The sequence below is a fragment of the Choristoneura fumiferana genome, chromosome 10 (assembly GCF_025370935.1).
Source record: "Choristoneura fumiferana chromosome 10, NRCan_CFum_1, whole genome shotgun sequence".
Taxonomy (NCBI): domain Eukaryota; kingdom Metazoa; phylum Arthropoda; class Insecta; order Lepidoptera; family Tortricidae; genus Choristoneura; species Choristoneura fumiferana.
In genome coordinates, this window is record NC_133481.1 from 12,807,321 (window position 1) to 12,833,672 (window position 26,352).

At 35.2% G+C, this 26,352-nt stretch overlaps 1 protein-coding gene across 3 annotated transcripts; it reads left to right on the forward strand.

The window, feature by feature from the left end:
* The first annotated feature begins 155 nt into the window (after nucleotides 1–155).
* On the forward strand, nucleotides 156–26,352 carry LOC141432122 (pancreatic lipase-related protein 2-like). 3 transcript variants are annotated; one of them, XM_074093559.1, is made up of 8 exons: nucleotides 156–268; nucleotides 16,041–16,098; nucleotides 19,031–19,169; nucleotides 20,255–20,368; nucleotides 21,936–22,087; nucleotides 22,481–22,701; nucleotides 23,352–23,508; nucleotides 24,355–26,352. In XM_074093559.1, exons 1-8 carry the CDS (start codon nucleotides 250–252, stop codon nucleotides 24,449–24,451), a joined length of 957 nt encoding a protein of 318 aa, XP_073949660.1. In that variant the 5' UTR covers nucleotides 156–249; the 3' UTR covers nucleotides 24,452–26,352. The 3 variants fall into 3 exon arrangements, with proteins under 3 accessions (XP_073949660.1, XP_073949661.1, XP_073949659.1); XM_074093560.1 differs by lacking the exon at nucleotides 156–268 and adding an exon at nucleotides 6,815–6,998; XM_074093558.1 differs by lacking the exon at nucleotides 156–268 and adding an exon at nucleotides 15,586–15,713.

The following is a 26,352-nucleotide window of genomic DNA, read 5'->3' on the forward strand; positions in this document are numbered from 1 at the left end:
AGCCCGATCTAGCTGGACAGAAACCATCACTGCAATTCTGTATTAGTACTTAGTACTAGCAAAAACGACAATAAATACTCCCGAGGTCACGATTCCGTTGATAATTTTGTGTAAGTACCCTCCAATAATTAATTATTAATCTCGAAGTGTCAATAAGAGCGTTGTCGTGCGTAATAAAATCATTTACTTTCCGTAATTTCTTGAGTGTCATTCACAGTGTTCATTAGATTAATTTATAAGTTTTTAGTCATGGATCGTGAAGTTAATGGTACGTACTATTTTTTACAATTATTTCAATCGTAAATACTTCCACTTTTGCTGAGTAAAATGCCGAGGAAAGTGATGAGTATCACATTTTTAGTGCATATGTTAAGTTTCTTAGACCAGAAACTACATGTACTATCTTGTACCATGGCTGTAATTTTTTTATGTGGTAGTCTCATTCATACAGTATTGGATTAAGTACATTTGAAACTGCGGACGACTACGGAACCACGCAATTATTATTATTTATTATAGTTAAGCTGAAGCCAAGTTATTTTTTCAGAAACCGAAATAATTATATCTAGGAAGAATTTTTACCATAATACCCAAAAAATGAAAGAAATAGTCGCTGAAGTATTAGAATATATTTCAATGAAATTTCATAACAGTGAAGTAACAAAAGCTTCTATACGAAATATTAAATTGGCTATTCCCGAAGCTATCATTTTGCATTTTTTATGACTGCTATTCTTATTTTTTAGGTCCCATTTGCAATAATGTTTCGTTTCTATTAAAAATGTATTGACCAATTTTAGTTGATCTCTTTTGCCGTAGTAATTCTTCCTATACAAAGGTCAATTTACACTGGTTATACAAAATTGTACAAAAAAGACAATTATTTTTATTTTGGTCTATTAAGATAAACTATACATAAACAAACTGATTTAGAGTGTAACAGTTATTTGTTATGCAAGGCTGGAAAGTAACTGTTTGGCACGAGTGCTTATATTGAAAGCCGAGCAAGCGAAGGACTCTAGGATTGAACCACGAGCGAAAGAATCCTGAGCGTAGTCGAGGGTTTCAAAGACACGAGATGCTAAACAACTTTATAACCGAGCGAAACACACAATTTTTCACCTCACGACAGCGAGAAAAATGTAGATGGAAGAATATAAATTGAACACCCTTATAAATCAGTTTCAGGTTATGCTAGCTAGCTTATGCCAATGGCTTCTTCTAAATCGCCGAATTCTCATCCCATGGAAATATAAAATACATCCATGATCTTGTCTCCATGAAAAGAGGGAATTTCGAAGTCCAAGTAAAAGTTCAGCTTTCTAGATCCAGGGTTTGGGTTGGACGTTGATAAGTGAGTTAGCCAGTATTTTTTAACTTAAAACTACTTAATAACAAGAATGAAACCACTAACGCATTTATATTATAATGAAATAATTTATGACAAACCACGTTTCAGAACGTGTCATTGTGCTTTTTTTCGGGTGTGTTTCCAAATCTCTTTTCATAATTTGATATCCTATTTTCTTCTTGTTTGTTCTGTATTTTTTTTTTAATTATAGACGCATTTGGAATAATTTCAGAAAAATAAGAATAAAATAACAGATTACTTAATTAAAAGATTTAAATATTAATTCAACAATGTATGAAGAACTTTCTTTGTGAACACATCAATATTCAACGCTTACTTCCTCAACCTCGTATCTACCCGAAATGTATACAACAAATCAACACTATCGTACTTACCATAAAGATGATTCTAAAGCTATATTGTGGTCAGATACGAGGTTCTGAAAGTAAGTGGTCTATATGTATTTTCAAGAGGAACCCGCTCGCGATAACGTTCGAATTTCAAAAACTCTTTCCAGCCAAGAGGATAAAAAGCGACTTTCCACGCAGATTTTGGAGGATAAAGACAGCTTTTTCGAGCTAGTGAGGTGAAAAATAATTTTGTCCAGCTAGATCGGGCTTTCGACCCATAGTGCGACCGGATGGCCAAGTGGTTAGAGAACCTGACTACGAAGCTTGAGGTCCCGGGTTCGATTACCGGCAGGGCAGATATTTGTATGAATAATACGAATATTTGTTATCGGGTCTTGGATGTTTATATGTATTTAAGTTTGTTTATCCGTTGCCTAGTATCCATAGTACAAGCTTTGCTTAGTTTAGGACTAGGTCAATATTGGTGTCAAGTGTCCCATGATATTTATTTATTTATAATTATGTACATATTTTTAAAACACCTTGTATTCACTATTAATGAACTTTTGAACATATAGGTCATTTTTTTAAAGAAAGAAAGAGGAAAGAAAGAAAATACATTTATTTGACGCCATAAAACAAACATAAGGCATGTCAGTCAATTTAGTCATACCTAGTTATAATTGAAGTCATAAAAAATCATAATGTGTGGTTGTAAATCAGTTACCTACGAAAAGCTTGAGAGCCTTCACGTGCACCATGATCCGATCAGTTGCCGTTAGATCAACGATAGGTCGAAGCGATGCTGAATGAAACAGGACAAGGTGACTGATATCGGCCGATTCAGTTTCGTATTTAAAACAAAGTTTTAGGCTTAGACACGGGTATGTTTACACGGTCTTACAAAATACTCGCATAGCGGAAAGAGGGTTAAATGGTTCCTTATAAAGAGTCCATTGACAATATTTTAAAAGGAAAAAAATATGAATCCAACTCCTTTGTTAATTTAATAGAGCCTGGAAAGACCGTAATAATTACTAAATTTGGACAAGTTTATTATTTTGATTCATCTTTGAATGGGTTTAAGTGTAGCATTATGTCCCTTTTAGTGGATAACATCTCATTCCTTCATCCAAAATTGTGTAAATACTAACTATATTTGTTTCGGCTCAATTTTCCCGTTCATTTGTAAACCGATTTCAAAAAACCGGCCAAGAGCGTGTCAGACACGCCCAAAATAGGGTTTCGTAGCCATTACGAAAAAATTAAGTAATATTTTTCTAAGGATTTCGTATTTTATACGGAATCTTCCAAGTTTAGGTATATTTTATACCTTAGGCTACTATTTAAGAGTAAAACTACTAATAATTCTCAAGCAAACATAGCCGTTATAGTTTTCCATGAAAGTTTGATATACTTACTACGATCCTGAATTTTTTGAAATTTTTTCACCCACCGGTTTAGATTTTAGAGGGGGGAGGGACGTTCGATTTTAATGAAAATTTGCGCTTTAAAGTTGAATATTTCGCAAAAAAATCAATGAATCGAAAAATCGTCTTAGCAAATCCCTAAAAATTTAATAAAATCTAAAAAAAAAATTAATAAAATCAAAGGTGACAGAAGAAGTTTGTTGCAAATATATCTCGCTTCCTATGATTGGTGATATTTTGTCCAGATGAATGAATTTATTAATGAATAACATGAAACTACCGTGAGACTTACTGATATTAAGTGATATTGTACCGGATGACTCACGTCTTAAATCGAGTTTTGCTCGACATGTTTCGGGCTAATAGAAGGGCTACAAATATTAGCCCGAAACATGTCGAGCTAAACTCGATTTAGGACGTGAGTTATCCAGTACAATATCATTTAATATAAAACGTAGGTAAGATGTTAATTAATAAACTATGTATCATTATTTCAACTAAAATTCGGAGACTGATCTGATCTAATTTATATTGCATAACCCTTGATTAGTAAGTAAACGGAATGGAATACAGCCTATACCTACTGGCGGAATGGATACACTGTAGAAAAAAAATCTACAAAAGACCAATTTTAAAATTAAATTTGGAAAATACAAACGCCATCTAGTTAACGGTTCTTGTAGTACATAGAACGCCTGAACGATGTTGAAAGGACTTTGTGCGCCATTTTCCAGATCCATGCTAACTAAACTTAACGCTGTGATAGATGGCGCTGTAAGGAGTATTGTCCGAAATTAACTGGTTTTACTACATTTATAAATAATTATAATTTTATTAAAGGTTTTGGTTTATAGTTTTATTTTTCTTGGAAAATAATGTTCTGTAATGCAGCTAGAAAGTTTAATCATTCAGTTTAATTAACAGTTTTTGATCCGCAAGAAGAAGTATGAAGTTATGATTACTTATAGGTACCTTCCTACTAGTTACATTACGAGCATGTAGGTATGGAAAAGAGTGTAAAGAAGCATAACTTTAAAACAGGTATATTTAATATACATTTTAGATAGCTTGATAACTTTAGTTTTTACAAACAAGTATTTTTTTTCTTTTATAAAAGCAAGTAATCTCTAATAAAATCTCCGACTTTTATTTTTACTAGAATTGGTGCTTTGCTTTCCCTAGCGGTCGGTTTTTTGTTTACTGTGTGTGTGTGTGGGAATACAGGCGTGAAGTTTGTGTGTGTGTAATTTTCTGTCAAAGTCAAAATCAAAAACTTGAATTTTTAGGCAAGCCACAGTAAATTCTTTTATATATTTTTAGAGTCTACCCCGCGGTCTAAGCCGTGGTGGCCTAGTGGTTTGACCTTTCGCCTCTCAAGCAGAGGGTCGTGGGTTCAAACCCCGGCTTGCACCTCTGAGTTTTTCGAAATTCATGTGCGGAATTACATTTAAAATTTACCACGAGCTAAGCGGTGAAGGAAAACATCGTGAGGAAACCTGCACAAACATGCGAAGGAATTCAATGGTGCGTGTGAAGTTCCCAATCCGCACTGGGCCCGCGTGGAAACTATGGCCCAAGCCTTCTTATTCTGAAAGGAGGCCTGTGCCCAGCAGTGGGACGTATATAGGCTGGGATGATGAAGGGATGATGTAGAGTCTGCCAGCATTTTCGGTAAAACGTTAATTGCCATGAATAATGCGTGATAAAAGTGATCAGGACCAACTTTAACAAGCTCAACAATTATAGGCTAGCGCTTCGCTCCCATAATTAGCAACATTAGTATTATTTTGTGTTTACAAGCTTTTATTTAACTTGCCCTGTTCGTTTCTTTATTTATTTATTTGTTTGTTTGGGTTAAATCTTGAAAGCTAACTTTAACCCATTTCCAGTGGTCCGATTGACTTGAAATTTGGCACTACTTATGTAAATTTGGTAACAATACAATAATCTTGTAGTGTCATCTTGGTGGTCCTGCCAAGATCGTCTCCGCAGGAGGAAACTCGTCAACGGTTAATAGTTCTGACTTGAAATTTGGTATGGATATGTAGTTTAGATGACAATGCACGTACAATCAACAAAAAGTTAAATCTGCAAAATAGCTTGTACTTATTAAAAATGACTTTTTAACAAAAAAACTTATTAGTTTTTCGTATTCAAGTGCTTAAATTTTCATTAAAAAAACATGCGAAGGTAAACACGATAGTAAACAACTTGTTTGTGAATGTAAAATTATAATCAACGTGTCAACTCCGGGTCCCGATCCCAAAATACTGGCTCAGTCTAGTTTGAGATCCACTGTGTAATGAGTGGTAATCTCCTGGTGTAGCAATATTTTTTTACAAGCTTTTATTTAACTTGCAATGTTCTTTCATTTTCATTTATATACATTCTGCGTTGTGTTTGATTTTGATCATGTCTCCCGAATCAATCTGTATTGTCATAAGAATTAAAAAGGTTACTATGGTATCATTAGTATTTTGCCCCAGACTAGTTTCCCCTTAGCCACAAAGCATTTGTGACCGGAGATGGCAACGAACCCTTTTGCCTCTGCCACCAGATAATTTAACTCCCGTTATAAGTGCTTGCATTAATAAACTCGTTTTTTTATTTTATTTTTATTTTTTTTTTCATATAAAGCACATTTTTAGCCCCGCGGTGCAACAACATGACTCATTTGAAGTAGGTACCTATATTTATTATTTATGGGCACTGGCTAGAAAAAGATCTAGATATAGTCGTTCAACTATTCAGCTGGGTAGCTAACATTATTAAATTAAACTGAGCTTGATACTAAATTGTTTTTTTTTTCCAGAAAGTGATCATTTAGTGGTCAAATATGATTTATATTTATTCAGAGCAAAATAAGGTGGAAGGAAACCCTATTTTGAAAAGGTCCGGATTTCGGAGCACACACAAAAGTTGACACTTTTTTAGGGTTCCGGAGCCAAAATGGCAAAAACGGACCACCTCCCATAGACGTAAAGTGGGGTGTTTTTTTTTCTCATCCAACCCTATAGTGTGGGGTATCGTTGGATAGGTCTTTTAAAACCACGATTTTTCGATTCATTGATTTTTTTGCGAAATATTCAACTTTAAAGTGCAAATTTTCATTAAAATCGAGCATCCCCCCCCTCTAAAATCTAAACCGGTGGGTGGAAAAGTTTGAAAAAATTCAGGGTGGTAGTAAGTATATCAAACTTTCAAGGAAAACTATAACGGCTAAGTTAGCTTGTTAATTATACCTAAACTTGGACGATTCCGTATCAAATACGAAATCCTTAGAAAAATATTACTTAATTTTTTCGTAATGGCTACGGAACGCTATTTTGGGCGTGTCCGACACACCCTTGGCCGGTTTTTTTAAATTTTGACATCGCAGAGACAAACTTCGGGTTTATTTAGGTACGTGGTAGGTACCTACTTGCAGCTGAAATTGACTGGAAATCAAAAATACGTAACACCCAGTTGACCTAAAAAGGTAGGCACGGCAGTCAACACTGGCAGCCGGCCTCGGCTGTCAGATTTCCATTTACCCCCTGACAGCCTACGACGTCAAATCCGCCTCTACTCTGCATTAAGAGCACTCTCGTCTCTAATTAGAAATTAATTGAATCAGGGCGCCAAAGAGCCCTTTACTGGTTACCAACTACATAAAAGACCCTCCTGTATCAGTTATCTTCAAATTAGGTGGTAATTGTACCAACTGCACAGGGAAAAAAAATGTTTGTTCAAAATTGGAAACGACTTTCGAAATCGAGATGTGTGTTGTGGCCGTGAGTCAGTTGGCCACGAGTTGCTCGCGGCGGCACACGCGCGCCATGTTCCGGGCGGTGACCGACGGGTGGAAGCGATACTGGTGGGGAACAGGTACGGAACAACCAATCACGACTTCCTCAATAAACCCCCCAATTATATCACGTTCCGACGTGAAAATCCGCTCCAATTACATACTCGGTCTCTTTTTGTACTTACTTTGTAAAAGTAACGGGAACAAATATACCGGTGCGAAGTACAAGACTATTTACGTCTACGCTCGGCCGGTCCGTGCCGCTCGGTGTTTCTCGGCGCACGTGGTCGTATAAGAATTTGACAGGTACGTGTTATCTCGCGAAACTGATAAGAATGTTCGCAAACCGCCTTCCGGTAGTCGCGTCAACCTTATCTTGTAAATAAATAACGATATCGTCGTCTAGTTGAAGGTTGCTTGACAATTATCGTTTGTGGTATACATTCAAGTGCAAAAATAAGGTATTCGAACTACTCTAAAATATGTTACTACGGCCTTATTCCGTCGGAATAAGAGTCTTGTACATATTTTTGAAACTTTGAATAAGTTCATATTTTTACACTTGACTGTACCATATACCTACGTCACTGTAATTAAGTAGTAAGATCTTTGTAAGATCTTATCGCAAGAATTAATTGATTAATGGTGACAATGATTGCGATTTGTGATTCATAATAGTTCAACTGGGTCCATATTGACTTTCATAAAATTCTTATTTCTATTTTTTATTTTACTACCCATTTGTGTTCATAATAATCACTCTTCATAATTTTTTTCCTCATACATTTTTTGTTCTTAAATTATTATTACTAACATCCTCCATCCTCCTAACACAAGTATTGTCATACTTACCAGGAGGGGCCGAACATAAATACTGTGTAACATTAGTTGATACTGAATAAATATTTTTGTTTTTTTTTTATATTTTTGATTTTTGAACATCGGAACTCATAACAGACAGTGTTAATTTTTTTTTACTCATAATGGCCATTACTAAGAACACATCTCAACTCATAATGTTGTTTTTCAGAAAATTTTCCTTCATAACAGATGAATATTATAATTTTCTTATGAATAATGGCATTAATAATAAAACATTTGAACTCATAATATTGTTTTTCATAACGGTAACTACCTATTCAAAATAAGCTTTACTTATATCGTTAATTATTTATATTATATTAGTATTAGTTTAAAATTTGGTACTGGCGCTTCGCTGGCCGCTGCTGCGGCATGCTCGCTTTGCTCGCTCGGCTTGCGCGCTGTAAGGTCTTCGCTCGTCGTCGTACCTAACGGAATCCTTCCTTAAATACATCATTTCGCACCATCGAAAATTTTCCAAGTCCCCGCGCGTCAATAATGCGGATAAATAACACAAATATATTATGAAAACAAATATTAGTATTAACAAAGTTATGAATATTGGCGTTATGTATTAGAATGATTAGGAGCTTAAATCGTTAGTTTAAGAAAATATATGAAACTCAATATTAGTAAGGTGTATGATTAGTTATATTAAAACATTAAAATATTATGAATTCCGATGATTAAAAATGAAGAGTGATCGTTATGATGTAAAATGGTATGAGAAACATTTTCGGACTTCCGATAATAAGACTTAAAATATTATGTGAAAAAATGTGCACCCAGTTGAACTGTTTAATGCCATATAAATTATCGAGTTTTATGCCACGAATATTATAAATGCGAAAGTTTGTAAGTCTGTTTGTTTGTAACTCCATCACATCAAAACCGCTGAACCGATTTAGATAAAATTTGGTACACAGATAGTTTGAGTTACGGGGAAGGACATAGGATAGTTTATATCCTGGGAAATTACATAGTTCTCGCGGAATATGGATCCCGGGAAATTACATAGTTCTCGCGGGATAGGGATAAATGAATTCTACGCAGACGGAGTCGCGGGTAAGAGGCTAGTAATTAGAATAAATTCAAGTGAAGTAAATTAAAATTTCAATGTAGAAACTATACCTAATTTACACGTATCTATCACGCTCTAGTTTGCACGGCACGGGACTACAGATTCATGTTTAATTTATTTTCCTCTTTCAATAATAGTTCTAAAACACAGTTAATCGGAATTCTTATTTATCATTCACTTTATATAACGCAAGTTAACTCTGCTATTTTTATCTACTCTCAACTCAAATACGTATACGTTGATAAATTACTAAAAACAAAACTTGTACGTTCCCGCTGTTAATAAAATAAACTTTATAAACTTTCTTTCATATTAATCATCTTCTGATAATTACGAACACAACATATACCTTTTATTTTAAGTAAAAATACTTTTTACCAAGTTTTCTAATAAATCCGCAATCTTATTTTGTTGACTGTATTTGCATTGTCATTGAAACTACGTATTATCCGTATATAACAAATAATTATCAAGTCAATCCGGTCAGTAGAAGCGAAAGTTGCAGATAAAATTTGATCCGAACATACTGACAAACAAATTGCAAGTTAAATAGATTGTTCAAATACAGTTCAATCTGTCGAACTATCCACAAGTTCACCATTAATTTTGGTTTATCTAGGTCAAAACATCTTGCTTTTTCTTTCCTATTCCACATTCCTAAACATTATTACTTTTCCGAATTTACCAACCACGTCTTTTAGTCACGCCAGTTGTTGTTTCAGTAACTAAATTACAGTAATTACCTATAATAGAATATTCAACGCTAATTTTTCCCCTCCATTGCATGAATAGATTGATGAACAAACAAGTTTATTAATCAAACAGTCTATTATCTATCACTGTGACGGGAAATCGATATCAATTACTTTACGTGCGAGACGTCGCGATGGGAATTATGTATTCCGACTCCGCCGGAAATCTAACTTTTAACCCCTGGTCACATTACATTTTTACAAATAATGGGCTATTTTAAATAGCTTGGTACTAATAACATACATTACATGCATTTTCTGTCTTAAAGAATATAGTGGCACGATTTTTTAAAATTTGTTTGCTTTTGATTTGGTTGGATGTGTAAATTCAATGGAAATAAGCACTGTTACCGGATATAGTGTTCTAAAAATGATATTTTTCTACTCCTCCTCAACGAACACGGCGAATCCAACGGTTAATGGTATCGACTTAAAATTTGGTACGGAAATGTATGACAATGCAAGTTGTAATCAACAAAAAAGCATGAATTAAAAATGATTTTGTATCAAATAAACAAATTTTTAAAATAACATCACACGTCAATTCATATCAGGTGGTAAAAATCTACGATTAGCTACAAAACTACAGCTGAATTTAAATTTTCGACTGTTGTCATGGTGGGAGCTGTAAATGTAAAATCCTCAAATTCAAATTAAGCATTTTGCCATTTTGACTGATTATACCTACAAATTTGTCTACTGTAGCTGCCGTGGAAAAATCTGTAGTTGAATACATTGCTTTTGAATCAGAAAACAGTTGTCTGAATCTTTATAAAAATAAGTTAGTCCGCAAGTTAGATTATCAAAAAAATATATTAAAAAAGAATATTATGAAGTTAGAGACCGTTAAAGTTCCTTGAAATGTCTCGCCTTGGTACACTTTTTACTTAGAGGTGATGTCATGGTCCCGCACTCCCGAACTTGTTTACGCTTTAATTTAGTAATTTTTTATTTGATTGATGATAGAAAAAATCATGTCAAATATATTTTATGATCTAAGTTCTAACCAACGATAATATAACAAGATAATAAGATGTACAAAGGTGAACTTATCCCTTAAAGGGATCTCTTCCCGTTAACCTTAAATAAATAAATAAAACTAAAAAATATAATTATAATATAGCAATGCATGAAAACTAAAAGGTACATAGTAAGTGACCAATTGATTCCACTATTGCTATTTAATTTCCTCTCAATCGAAGTGAAAAGCAGAGAGTAAAGCTCGAGCATTAAACCCATTTTCCCCTCGACATGTCTATCCACCCTCGCCGTACCGGCTTGGGTGGCTATATGAACGTCATGGATAAAATGGCTCGTTATATGCTTTTTTTGTACAATCTACTATTTACCCACGACACTACCCTATTCTTAACTTATTTTCAACCGACTTGATACTAGTAAACGGTCACTAGTATTTCAGACAGTCAACCAAAAACCCAAGACGTAAGAACAAATATGATTGATTTTGAAAATGAGAACTGAAATTTTATTTCATTTAATTACAGTGTCTTGACAGGCGAAATATAGCTAGATGGTGTACAATGAGATCCCTTTGATATTAAAGTCTTGCGATTAGCTCATTTAGTTATTTAAGCAATCATAAACGTGACACAAATACCAAAGTAGGTACTTATTCAAACGGACCCCACGATATTAGCCAACTATCCTGCAAGTGAAACCCTCATTCAATCAATATCGCATAGTAGTCGTGTAGAATTCAATTACTATTTAACTATGAACGCCTGTTAATATGCACGTGGCATGCAATTGGCATCCTTGGCCCAGCGAAGCAATGAAACCTACTAGAGATGTGAGTCATACCTAATTGGTTTTCCTCAATTGCGAGAGCCACGATTCACGGCTATTCTGTATAATTGTTTTGGTAAACGGTGTGCGAGAATAATAACTGGTTAAATTTTTATTCCATGGTGAAATTGACTACCTATTTTGCGCAGTATTTTGGTCATAAATAATAATGACTATTTACTTGTCGGTAAGCCTTGATTTAGTTTTGTAAACGTCATTTATGTATTTAGGGTGTAAACTATTGTTATCTAAATCTTTGAAAAAATTATAGACTACATGCATACGTTTGATACATATATAAGACAATTATAACAAAACAACCAAGGCACTTATAGGTCAGTTCTTTTTGTCTTCTTTTTTTAACTGTTAATTTCATGTATTTTATTATATTTTTTTATTCGACTGGATGGCAAACGAGCAAGTGGGTCTCCTGATGGTAAGAGATCACCACCGCCCATAGACATCTGCACCAGGAAGATCACAGATGCGTTGCCAACCTAGAGGCCTAAGATGGGGTACCTCAAGTGCTCAAGTTTTATGTGCAGTTTTTAAATTGTAAATAAACAATATGCATATTTTATTCTTATAATATTGATAGATATAAATTTAGTTCCAAACAATCAATCAATCAGGCCTACGCGTCTATTCCAGACGAATTTTGGCGTGGTGCCTGTGCACAACGTCAAGTTCCAATAAACTTAACATAATTACCTACATTACACATGCGTTCATGTATGAGTTCATTGATACAAAACCGATTTACGATTTAATGATACTAATCACAATGAGTTGACTGTCGAACATTTGATAGGGCAGAAAAACAGCACATTATACTTCGACCGGTGATAAATGTTTTAAAGTAGATTGTAGAGCTAAACACGCAGATACCACGCGCGGAATTTGGTATCAATAATTTAATACTACAGGAACAGAAAACAATTTTATTCCGTGGATTTTAAATTTGATTGACTTAAAGTTAATTGCAGACACTTTAAACTTGCTTCCTAATCAAAAAATATCTGTCTACTTAACATTAACTTGATAGGTTTACTATTGTTAAAAATACGAGAACGGTTAATTTATCCGGCGATTGAGTAAAAAAACAGGATTTTGCATGAATTGACATAGGCAAGATAGAGGTTGATATCATTTAGAAAACTAAAATTCATTTTTTGTATTAAATCTGTTGTGTTCAGCTTACTTGAACGTTTTAAGATGGACAATAATCATTATGCAATAAATATATCCAAGACAGTGACCAAAGACAATATCTTTCAGTTTCATCTTTAGTCAGTTAAGTCTCTACTCAGTATCAAAGGGCTTTATACTCCATGCCATCAGCTACATAACAACAACCCACCGAGCCCCTAGTAATTGTTAGATGAGTAATTGGGACCATATAGCTTTAATATGGACCGAGTGTCTGTGTCTCTATTGATGCGGTTGTGGACAAGGAGGGCAATTGATTACATTCCTATGGGGGTAAAGGTCACTTTCAAAGACGAACCCAACTTCTATTCTGGACATCTGTTCAAATATTTATGTTCAATCAACTTTATGGTGTAAATAACCTAGCAAAGCAGTAGGCACTTCAACACACTAGTAAATGTAGCGAAACATGATAAATTTATAAAATATCTTAACATTGTTCTTGAACAGTGTCTGAAACTAAGGTTGTTCGAGCATTTATTTTACTTGATTTTCGTGGGCACATTTTTGTTGACATTGTAGAAGATTCTGTTACAGTTTCCAGTTTATCTAGTAGAAGTACCGGACATTAAAAATTATCGAAAATATCATCAACTTCTACAGCTCATTCATTAAAAATCTGACCACGAAAGTTGAGGTGGTTAAAACGTTCTAATAATGACCAACAGTTACTGTAAGAATAGTCTACCTATACCTAAACATACCTATGGTCCGCTCTAATTTGATTGTATGTCTTTTTTAAATATCTGGCAAAAATCTTCGTGTTTCAACTGTCATTTTACCTGATTCCACCATAAACATCTGCAACTAGTAATAAATAATTGATCTAAATTGTGACTTAAATAAAAGGTTAAACACGGAGTCTTCATTATATAGGGAAGGTAGGGGAGCACTGGGTAGTCGGGAGGTTCGGGCACCACCTGATAAGTCAAGCAAGAGGTTAACAAGATACTTTTTGTATACTGTGTTAGTTTAGCTAAGAAAGTGACAAGACCGCACGGCCAAATATTATTTGTCACTTTGTTTAGTTCGCAGTGTCATATTATGTTGTAGATCATTTCGTGCGTGCTAAAGTTAATATTTTGATGTTTTTTCGAAGGTAAATTTTGTTTACAGGTTTTTATAGTTATATCATCGAATATTGCAAAAACTTAGCTTTAAGTGACAAATTTTATACTGTTCTTCCCGCTCAGATTTAGATTCAGGGCATTTTTAACAGAGTTTCCAAAATGACTAACAATTTTGAGACTTATTATAGTTGTACGTACCTACTGGCATTCTTCGTAATAATAAATATCTAAGAAACAAAAAATTTATTCTGTTAAAAAAACATCATTTTATTACGGTTCAAGTAAAAAAGTGCCCATTGCTCCCTTACCTCCCCTATTAGATAGGATTGCCTAGACAAATCTTACTATTGCTTAATTGTTGAAGTCCATTAAGTCATTAGAATAAAATGAGAAAATAATATTTAAAGAAACATGCATAAATATAATAATATAGAAACATAACCACTGGCAGTCAGATAATAAAATTTGAATATTGCACATATAATATAATTTCATTAATATCACCTTCAATCGACGATCACTGATCAGACATCCGATGTCAGAATGTCACCTGTCAGTTTTTCCGGCCCAGACGCGCAGGGCACAAAAGTTTTCCCGCCGTCGAAGGTCTGATGTGACAGCTGACAGCCACGGCCTCTAGGGCTAACGGCACTGGCCCGGATTGTGCCATTAAAAATTTATAAAGAGCCAGACACACTGATTATTAAAATAGATAACAAATTAAAAGGTAATATGGCATGAACGAATGATGTAAAAGAGAAACAACTCAGTAAATTTACGTATTGAAAAAAAAAGTGGCTCGGAAGCGGTAACGTTTCGTGTGCTCTGCCTACCCCATTACAGGCGAATACAGGCGTGATGTTTGTGTGTATAACTTCAAGAAATCCTTATTTTCATAAAAATAGATTAAACTAGCTGATGGGTGCTTCAACTAGTTTTATCTCATGTTAATTTACGTACTTGGGCTAAAATTCGAAAACACGCGTTTACCCAGAGATAAAAAAGCTTAACTCGATTGTTCGTACCCAGAATTCCCGACTGAGTAAATTTTATCAAAATCATCAAAGCCATTTCCCGGGATCTCAAAATAACAAAAATTTAAAGAATTGCTTCTTTACCTTTAGGTATCAATGATAAAATAACGTGCAGTCAAAGTGGTGCAATTCATAAAACACTTTTTCGGGTCACTTTTTAAGAGTCTTGCTCACGCAAAATCAGGCGCTACATGACGTAAATAAATGAAAGACAATCAAATGCTCGACACGATTACATTTGAGTTATAGCTGACATTGAGACATAAGTAAGTATAGGTTGATAGATACACATTTAAAGATCATTTGGGCTTTTAGTAACTTCAATTTGACTCCACAAAACAGCCAAGAAAATTTCACGGCACTGCAACAGCTCGAGCATTTTCATCTTTTCTGAAATTAGGTTAAGTGTCAGTCAGCATTCTTGTAACTAGCGTGGCTGTTCCGGAATTCAAAACGTAACTTGTATAATGTAACCCGAACGAAATACATCACATCATTCTGCCTTTCGTTTAATTGCTCTCTCTGTCATTTATTTCATTCTCACTTTTTTCTCCTATTACAATCGAAAGTGCTCCTGATTCTGAGTAGGAAAACGAAATTTTATCCAAATCTAAAAATAGTCGTTTCAATAACTTTTTCTGAAAACGCCCATCTCCAGTAATAAGTACTTTATGGTTGAAAAAGAAAAAATATTCCGATTTCCTACTGAATAATCATAATGATTACACCATAAATTCACCCAAACGAGCCTCAATTGCGGAAAATCATTCAAACGATGTAATAACAGTAATGATACTGCATAGACTTAAATAAAAAACGAGCGATCATTTTATCTCAGTACACCTTAGAAACCTTGTAAGAGTTATCATGAATATACTTAAAACTTTTTCGGTGATACACATTTGGACCTCTGTTGCTTTGATCCTAAAATTTAATACTGTGAAAGCGGATGAAGATATTTATCTGTTTTACAGCGATGATGGTGTAAAATATTGTTCATTGTTCATTACAACCACTCTTAAAAATGGCCAAAAATGTACTTTTGTAGTTATCGTTTTTAAAAGATCTTAAAAAAAAATTGTGGAAGAGTGTATTGATACTAGTTTTTTTTTTCATTTGATTTAATCACTTAATTTTGATGACTGTTATCGTCAACGGAAAGAGTGCTAATGCTGACCTCTCTCAATAAATTATACGATCACCGATCCTACGCCACCTGCATTCATCGAAATCCTACACTACAACCGGATTGCGATAATATGATCCAGTTTTTAACGTTATCTGTTCAAAACGACTATGTTTGTTTCAGGAATTTTACCAGACCGAAGCAATCGCTTAGAAGATATCTATTTACGATTTTACAATGGGTGAGTTTTTCCGTAACCATTTCAATACAATAAGATATAATTCTTCAACCAAAACCGTTATCATTATTTATATCCATACTAATATTATAAATGCGAAAGTGTGTTTGTGTTTTTGCGTGTTTGTCCGTCTTCCACGCCGTAACGGAGCCACTGATCGACGTGATTTTTGACATAGAGATAGTTTATGGGCCCGAGAGTGATATAGGCTACTTTTTATCCCGGAAAAATGCACAGTTCCCGAGGGAACAGCGCGCGATAACCGAATACCACGCGGGCGGAGCCGCGGGCAAAAGCTAGTATATATAGCTACCTACGCGCATTTCAACTACCGTGTTTATGTAGATACCTATTTAGATTCTTATATTATAATACATAAACTTGATTACCGAAGGAAATACTACACTATTTAATATTCTAAATTTAATTTAATTTAAATTAAATTATTTAGTTTAATAGACACGCTCAGTTCGTCCATGTTATTCCTACACAATATTTTAGACTATCGCAGGAATGACTTATTTTATGAATTATATTCGGGTTTTGTTCCGCGTACCTTGATTTTAACGAAGCTCGATATTTTACATGGCGCATGCAACTGTGCCGAAATATCGAGCTTTGTTACAATCATGTTATTTCCATTCAAATTCAAATTAAGAAAAAGATGACTCCATCAGCTTTTTGATGACTCTTCCAACGTCGAGGTTGACTAAAACATGGCATGTAGGAAAACATTTTCCTGGCTTCTGTAAATGTATTTTATAATGTTGCCCTATTTAAGAACATGATAAAAGATGTTACATGCCATGAAGCTGTATCGCTCTATGATACCCTAGTTAATGTGGCGAGTTCAGATTAGTAACGTTACGTAACATGCAATGAAATAATTTACTTGTTCACATTGCTGCAATGTCTCTTCAAAGGCAAGACCAGAATTGGGATGTCCCAATTTTTGACAACGTATAATAAATCGAAAACCGTTTGGAGAAATTGGCTTTGTGAAGAGTTTTCACAAATCAGATTCCAAAAATATGATAAACCGAATTAAATAAACAATATTTAAGTAATGACCTTCATTTGACCCCTGCAGTGTCCCGTCACAAAGGCAGTTCTAAAGCAGGTCTACACTAAAGAAAATTGACAGTTTGAAATGTTGCTGTCCTGCTTATAATAGCAAAGAGTGACAAAGACAGAACTTTAATCACATGATGCGCACCCGGCTTTAAACAGTTGTCATTTATCGTAAAGTCCGAAATGTATAAGAGTAATTTCCAATGTATTTTTACAAATTAAATTAGTACGTTACAATGAAATATAAAAAAATATCAGATTTTAATAAAAAATATCTATTTACTATCACACCATTATACAAACATAGGAATAATCGAAGCTAAAAGAAGAGAAATAAATAAAACTATTTGTCATGGTTCATTTAGGACCCTAAGCCGTGCTTGTATTATTGTCACATTGTAATGCCACAGATTATGTTATGTACGACCTGAATTTTTCTAGGCAATGGAACGTGGCTGTCTCACTGTGACGTCATCCAGCGTATTTCGTAAAAAAAAAATACTCATCTAAATTCAAAATCGATGAAAATGGTATCATTAAATATCCTTTTCTTCCCAAAAATAAAATAAAAAGTATAGGTTTTTTTTTGGTGCATCCCAACTTTGCCCAATTTTCTGATATTGCCTGGCGTCCTGAGAAACTATCCATTTTGTCCCGACTTTTGAAGACAACACCAAGTTCTGAACGATTCCTATGCTTATTTTGAGTGAATATCTATTACCATTACCGTTAATGACTGTTTATCTCAGAAATTTTATTCTGTAGCTTGAATTAAATATGATTGTAACATGCGGATAACACAGAATTGATGAAAACAGCCCAAAATATTTCCAATAGGGTAGGTAAGTAGTTCAATTCAAACCAAATTATCAAACCTCGATCACCTCCGATGACTATACAATCGTCCCGAATTTTTCCCTCCAAAATTTAATACTAAACTCTGGTATAAACCACCATCACTTTCTAACAAACTAGAAATTACGAGCAACTTTGCCTACGGGTCGTGGTAGACCTAGATATGGCCGGCATAAAATGTAGCCTACGTTACTGACTTGCCGATAATATTTCTAAGTTTAACCATTACAAACAAATATTCTCATAATCCGGATGCCTTACGCGTGCGCATGCAAGGTATATGTTTCACGCCCACGCTACAATGTTTTATTACAATACACTATTAGATATGCAGTTGAAAAGATAGAAATTAAACATTCTTTTATACCAAACTGATATAAGAATTCCCATTAGTACGCAACACAAACAATTTGCATAGGGCTTTGGTTTATAGAACAATTTAGATGCATATCAGCATCAGATGGGATACTGCTGTAGTGTGTACTGTCATCATGCAGGTGCATTAGGCAGGTGGTAGGACCTTGTGCAAGGTTCGCCCGGATTGCTACCACCATCTTGCTCGCTAATCCTGCCGTGAAGCAGCAGTGCTTGCACTGTTGTGTTTCGGCGTGGAGAGTAAGACAGCCGGTGAAATTACTGGCACTTGAGGTATCCCATCTTAGGAATCTAGGTTGGCAACGCATCTTTTTTTTTACGTGTGGCTGGCAAACGAGCAAGTGGGTCTCCTGATGGTAATAGATCACCACCGCCCATAAACATCAGCAACACCAGGGGTATTGCAGACGCGTTGCAATCCCCCTGATGTTGCTATGCGCGGTAGTGACCTCTTACCATCAGGATAAGAAAAAAACTCTATCCGTAAAATAGATATTTTTTAACGACTAAAGAATGAAATCAGTATTTTACTAATTATTAATTAGTCATTTTTGAACCCATTAAAACTAGGTTTGTGTCACGTTGGTTCAAAAACCAATTAATTGCATTGAAATTTCCTATTAAAAATTTTCAGGAGCACAGAAAAGGAGTACGTGGATTTTCCTCTAAACCAGGCGGTTCGGTTGTTCGAAATTAAAGGTTTCGAGAGAAACAACCCCACTGTTCTCTACATACATGGATTCATCGAAACGGCGAAGCAAGAAAGTGTCCAGGTATTTCGAAAGCTTGATTTTACGACATTTTTATGACCTTGACAAAGTCGCATTCAGTTCTGCAGCAAAAACAACGTCAAAAACTGCTTTGTACGTGGCTTCTTTTCATTCTCCGAATACGTAAACTAATATCAATTAGGTGCCTCGCTGTAAAACAGCTACGCCTGGGTGACCTGATATTGATTTGCATAGAATGTATAACATTGTGGAAAGTAGAACTCTTGCTACTGGTGGGGCCATCAAATTATTGTTAGTAATTACTGAATTACTGAAGATAGGTTGAATTTCTCCACACAGTTGCAATAGCTCGTGCCTCTCCTTTAAATTTTAGTTTAATTACCTCCACAAAGTAACGCTTATTCAAATTATTTTTCTTGTAATGTACAATTACATTGATACCTATGATATCCTATTTAGGCGTCTAAAACTCGAAAACAAGCGTTTTCAAAGTTAGATCGATTGTTTACCCCCGAAAAGCCCCATAGCAGATTTCATTAAAAAATTTAGGCCTGAAAGGTATTCGGTTCTAAGTTCGGCAGAAAGGCCTCATTCAATTAGTGGAAGGGTCTGGATAAATATTTATAAATGATCAATATTTATGGCAATATTCAGCACCCTCTACGATATTCCTCGCACCGTCTGAACGTGGCTTCCGCTATTTTTGACTCTTAAACTCACTCTTTGTCGGACCTTAACTGATTGCTCCTCTCATTCTCTAAAAGGTTGACTGGTAGAGATCCCTTAAAGGGATAAGTCCGCCTTTATACAAGTATCTCAAAGTTAGTCAATTGTATTTTTTTCTTTTCTTTTGTCTAATAAAGAGTTTACATATATACATACATACAAAACTCTTTTATATTATAAGCCAGGGACACAGAAGAGTAGCCAGGAACACCTATGTAAAAGATCCTCCGAAAAAATCTAAACTAGACGGACTGTTCTAGGCTTATATTATAACCGTGAGTTGTACCGTTTCATTGACTGATTTTACAATTAAAATCTCCTACTTATAATCTTACGTTCAAAGTAAAGGTTCACAAAACATGATCCAACCACTAATTACTGCCCATTGTTCTTATACACAGGTCATGGTGAGCGCATATTTAGAAGCGAAACCTGGCACCAATATCATACTGTTGGACTGGTCCAATATGTCCCATGGCTCATATTTAGTCAACGCTGCTAGGAACACTAGAAAGGTAAGCTTCGTTTTTCTCCTAGTGACAGTTTTCTCTTTTCCAACTTTTCCTTTTTTTGTTCAGGATGTCCCTAGCATAACTATTTATTAGGCTCTTTAAAAAAATTGGGCACTATTAAATAAGTAGTAAAAAAAACACTCAAAATATTTTTAGTGCGGATGTACCTAGGTCAATTGGAGCTAAATGTCCCAGGATATTTATATTATGTACTGAAGTATTTACGTTATGCTGAAGTGAAAAAATACAGCATAAAAATGTCATGGTGCACGTGGTGTGATTATCTAAATCATAATTCGATCCGTTGGCTTCTAATTTTGTCTTGTGGTCGATACACTTACTTATTTACCGGCATCTATTACGAAGGAAACTTTATAAATAAAAATAAATAAATATCACGGGACAATAAACACCAATTGACCTAGTCCCAAAGTAAGATTAGCAAAGCTTGTGTTATGGATACTAAGCAACGGATAAATATAATTATATAGATAGATAACATACTTAAATACATACTAAACACCCAAGACCCGAGAACAAACATTCGTATTTTTCATACAAATATCCTACAAATATCTGCATCGACACGGGAATCGAACCCGGGACCTCAAGCTTCGTAGTCAGGTTCTCTAACCACTAGGATATCTGGTCGTCTAATTTTATCTTGTTTATTAAGTGAGAGATACCTAAACTTCTAAGGACCGGAACACAATAACTCTATTCAAATTGACGCATGCATCAATTAAAATTAACTCCAACATTTCCGAAGCAAACAGTGAAAAGTCGAAATAAAGTCTGGCAAGGTAAATAGTTTTTAATGCGTTACATTGCGGTGCTCAAGTGATCATTTGTAACTTTTCGACTCCTCTGCGCGCAATGTGTTGCTACTCTTACGATTTTTGTTACATTGTGCACATAGTTTTAGTGATGAGACCTTGAAGTTTCTTGGTACGGCCATTGAACCGGTTTTACGTTCATAATTATACGGAGTCGTTGTTTTCAACCTTCATAATGTTTATGAGTGGGTTTATGTCTTGTTGATGTTTATGATTAAATTTTTTATTTAGTTAATGTATCAGTTTAGTCAGGTAAATGTACCTATGTAACCCATAGGTAAATAATTTGATTTGAGTAAGTTTATGAATGGGTTAATTATTGAAATGATTGAACGCTTCACAATCATTTTATGTTTTTTTTTCTCTACGAAATTATTCTAAAATTAAAATTAAATTGCTTTTTTAGGTACAGTCACCAGCATTAATATCTGCCACAGCGGAGCATGCAAAAATATCTCACACGTCCTTCCGGCCCTAGAAATAGAGTCGTATCGTATTTATGCACGCTTGTTATGTCAGATATTGGTGCTGTTGACTGCACGGAACTATGAAAAATATCAGTAAACAATTTTGAAAATAAATGTCAAATGTCTGGTTCGACTAAACGGTATAAAAAATCCCATATTCCTCGTAATACCACCAACTTCTTTCACTAGTGGTCAGTTTTATAAAAAAAAGTAATGGGTAGCAGTCGCTTTAAGGTCATATTCTAAGGAACTACTTAACCTTTATAGGTAGGAGCAGCAGCAGCCGAACAATTAAACAAGTTATTGGAAAATGGACTTAAACTGGATAGTTTCCACGTCATAGGACACTCGCTAGGCAGCCACGTCGCGGGTTACACAGCGAGAGAACTGAAGAATAAGTACCACAAGACTGTCAGAAGGTGCGTATTCCTTTTGCGCCAGCGTGGCTTTACCAAATTATAACAAGTACTTACTGTCAGTCAGCATATCTCTGTCAGAGGCGTTACGAAGCTAAGGTATAACGAGGTAAAAAAACATCAAAGGGATAACCTTATTTTGTTACATTCGCTGAGCGTGGTTTTCCTATACCTAAGTAGATTTCTTGCTACTAAATTATATTTCCATTAGTAAAGTATCGTTACGTATTTGGCGTAAATATTCTGAGTGAAATATGAGCATTACCTCCAACTTATCGCGTGACATCCTGCCCATTGTTTTTAGTTTTCATGCTTCGGGTTCGATTGATTCTAGTCTTTTGCGCGCATTTTTAGCAAAGCTGTTCAAAACTAAAATTATAAATTACACATTTCCAGGCTAACAGCGCTTGATCCTGCCTTCCCAGCGTTTTATCCTGACGGAGTTATGATGGACCACGTAAATGCGAAAGACGCGGAGTTTGTGGACGTTATCCATACGGATGCGGGTGGCTACGGTGCTCCAGTGCGGACAGGAACTGTGGACTTCTGGCCCAACGGAGGCAAGAGCACGCAGCCTGGGTGCCCGCGGTTCGCTCCCATACCGCTTTCGGATGATAGTAAGTGGTTGCTATTGAAAGAGTTTGGACTGATCCTCATACTATTCACAGATTATGTACCTACCCAGGTAAAGTTATTTACTACGTAACAGATTGTATCCTCACATGGCGGCCGCTGTATTCATCTACCAGCCGCCTCACCGCCAGTGGTTCAATGGCACTCACAGAATACATTTTCAAGTGACAACAGACAACGAAAATAGTATCGTACATTTTAGAATCGGAACTCAACTTAGTGTTTTTTATCTGCTGCGCTGTCAATGGCCTCTTTTCTTCTTTCTTCTGTATTCGCCCCTCGCACAATAACTAATGCCTGTAGAGTTATGAAATAAAACAAGTACAGTTTTATCCGACATTCTTTATTTCACGTTATCCAACGGATTTTCCTTCACTACATGTTGCCTATATCGATGGGGTAGTAACCCTATTTATTGTGTAGTATGATAGAGCCTGCCTATACGATATCAAAAACTTTGTCACCGCTCGTAAACAGCAATATTATGCATTTACATTATTAATGCGCTAGAGCATTATCATTAAATTGGAACAAAATGCAGTTACCTATAGGTTTTCAAGCCAAAGCTACATGTGCAAGCACACTGACATCATAATAATAATTACTTTTTCATAATGTACTTTTATTTTTACAGACCTGTGCAGTCACTGGCGGTCGTGGCGATTTTTTGCAGAGTCGGTGCGGAGTCCAGAGGCATTTCCGGCGTCTCCAGCCGAATCGTATCAAAAGTTCCGGGAGAACCCCACGCCTGAAGTGGGCATGGTCTATATGGGCGTTGATTGTGATCTCAGGTAACTATTTTATTCATATTTAACGAGACCCTTTAGATTCTGGTCGCACAGGATGCGTTCAGTGTCCCTCGGTCCGAGCATTTCATGTACATAAAAAGTGAGGAAAATATATATATTAGCCGGCTAGAAGCAAAGAATTCAGAACCCACCTTTGTGACAGGATCTTGGCATGAGGCACGCCATGGTTATTCTTAGCGGCAAGCGATTCGATAGGAGCGTAGGTAAGAAGTGCGGGTATTATTGGCTGTAGCATTTAGAGATTGTCCAATTCCCGTGGCAGATTATTATTATTATTATTATTGAAATAATACACTAGCAGCTCTTCGAGCTGATGCGTGTACATCACTGCACTTGTGTTTTTAGTCTTTCTTTTTTAAGTGTTTGTCGAGATTGCTGAACGTCCCGAAATTACTTGATTAATTTGCGATAAAGTGACGAAGACCTAGTACCGCTTTCGTTGACACTTCTGCCGTATTCAGAGATTTATATCCCACTAAGTAATATTATAAAATATTCGAAAGTTTGTAAGTCTGGTTGATTGTTTGATTGTTACTCCATTACGTCAAAACCGCTGAACCGATTTAGATGAAATTGAGTACATAGATAGTTTGAGTTACGGGCCAGGACAAAGAATAGTTTTTATCCCGGGAAATGGAATAGTTCCTGCGGGATAGCTTTAAACGAATTCTACGCGGACGGAGTTGCGGGTAACAGGCTAGTTACTCGTATTACTAAAGAGCTCTTAGTGCAGATAACTGTTTACTTACTTACTAAGAATTCAGCCTATGCAGACAAAATAGCTGGTTAAAACTAATTAATAATAATTTCTGGTGATAATGATTTCAGTGCCCGGGGCTCCTACTACTTGACAACAAACTCACAAACGCCGTTCGGAAAGGGAATGGACGGCATCTACCCTAAGAGCAAAATACAGCAAAGATAGACTGCGTAGAAAATTGTGAAGGACAATCGTCGGAGATATCTGTACACCTCGATTATTTACCAAAATGTGGTTCCTTAGCGCTATAGCACTACTCCGCACCTTGTCTCGTATTCACGTACGTAATACTGATAGCATCGCAAGTATAGACGCATGTGTAATGTGATTACTTTGTAATGGTACGTATGGTGTTGTTATTTGCTGCTCCTCCGCCGTCAAGGGGCAATTATATTTCCGACGTATTGTTACTTCAAGGTTTCAGATTTTACAGTAACACGGACACAAACAGTACGAGCCTTTGCAATCCAGATTTTTTAAACGCGTCGTCGCTGCGCGATGACAGCGTGTTTTACTTTCCATAGAGAAACCATAAAACTCGCGTTAAAAACGCAGTGAACACAGGCCCTAAAACCGTTTGTAACGGTTTAACTTTATAAATCTTTTTATAAGATTGACTACTTATATTCGTATAGAATAGTTGAGCCAGAGGAATCACAATGGTAGGGACTAGGTGTATTATAAATAGTTGTTTGTTGAAAATATTACATGACTTCAATTTTATTTTAATTTATACATATATTTTATTTATTGTCTACTGCTGTTGCCTGTGACTTCGCGGGAGCTACGCAGTTTTCCAAGATAAAACTATTTTATTATATCCTTCCCCGCGACCTTAACTATCTTCATTCATACCTTTTGTTTAAATCGATTCAGACGTTGTTGCATGATTGAGTAACAAACATCTTCGCAAATTTCTGATTTGTTATATTATTAGGTTAGGTATGATAGGATACGTGTACATCACAGAATACAATGATATGAAATTGTTCAATTTTATTTCTAGGTATACAAAATCAGACTGACTTTTTTAGGTATGTTTGATTGTAAAAGGAATTGAAAGAATGAAATAAAATTGACAACTTGTATGTCTTGCCAATAAGTAGAATACTTGACTTTACTCTAGGTATTGTTAAAGTATTTACGGGCTGGGATGTTTAGTCCTTAAGTTGGCTATACGTACCCGATTTTTTAAAAGAACGTTCTTCTGCAACCACCGCACGCCAGAGTACAATTTATAGTTGTAGAGTATAATTAAAGGCGATCTTGCTTTTAAACCAATTCAAATACGCAGGATACGTTAAAGTGCATAAGTGTTTGCGCAATACTCATGTGCGCCCCCTCGTCTATCCCCCTCAGATCTGTCAGACTACTTGGCGCTAGCATCATAATCCCACTTTGACACTTGTATCACGTTTGTGATTGGTTCAATAACTAAATGAGCCAATCGTAAGCAAGACTGTAATGTCAACTGAAATTTTTGATACTAACGCCATCTAGCGATATTTCTACACAGAAGGTTTTCTATGGACCAACATTTTTAACGATCAATGTATTTTAAAGATCTTTTAACATTAACATCAGGACTGATTTTAAAGAAGTAATCACAATTTTCATCGAATTAAAAATTATAAAAACTTGATCTTGTAGCATACCTAGTAATCACGCACAACTATTGTAGGTATTAAATAATTATGTAATAAAATCATAAAATCGTTTTTAATTTTAAGAGAAGATACGTAAGTACTTCCTTAGTTTATTGATGTTTCTTCTAAAAAAATAGGACATGAAAAACGATTTTTTCGATAATTTTGAACATTACTTACAAAAAGTCAATAGTAAAATAACCTGTTATTATTTTAAATCGATGATTTACTTTAATTCACATACTAGATGTGACAGTGTTCAGTGAGTACTTAAATAATAGCTTTAACGGTATTAAATTGCGGAAAATACCGTAGTAATAAGTTTCGACAAGAATGTGTATGAACTTTACAAACGGTTTTATACGTTTGATTGTTATTATTTGTTATTAATTATTATATTAAAAGTACGGTTTGCCTATA

Bases quoted from the DNA above. Each gene is read 5' to 3' on its own strand.
- LOC141432122 (XM_074093558.1), top strand. From the start codon at position 15,599: ATGAATATACTTAAAACTTTTTCGGTGATACACATTTGGACCTCTGTT. The intron at 22,702-23,351 runs GTAAGTGGTTGC...TTATTTTTACAG, and splicing joins CATACCGCTTTCGGATGATA to ACCTGTGCAGTCACTGGCGG. The intron at 23,509-24,354 runs GTAACTATTTTA...TAATGATTTCAG, and splicing joins GGCGTTGATTGTGATCTCAG to TGCCCGGGGCTCCTACTACT.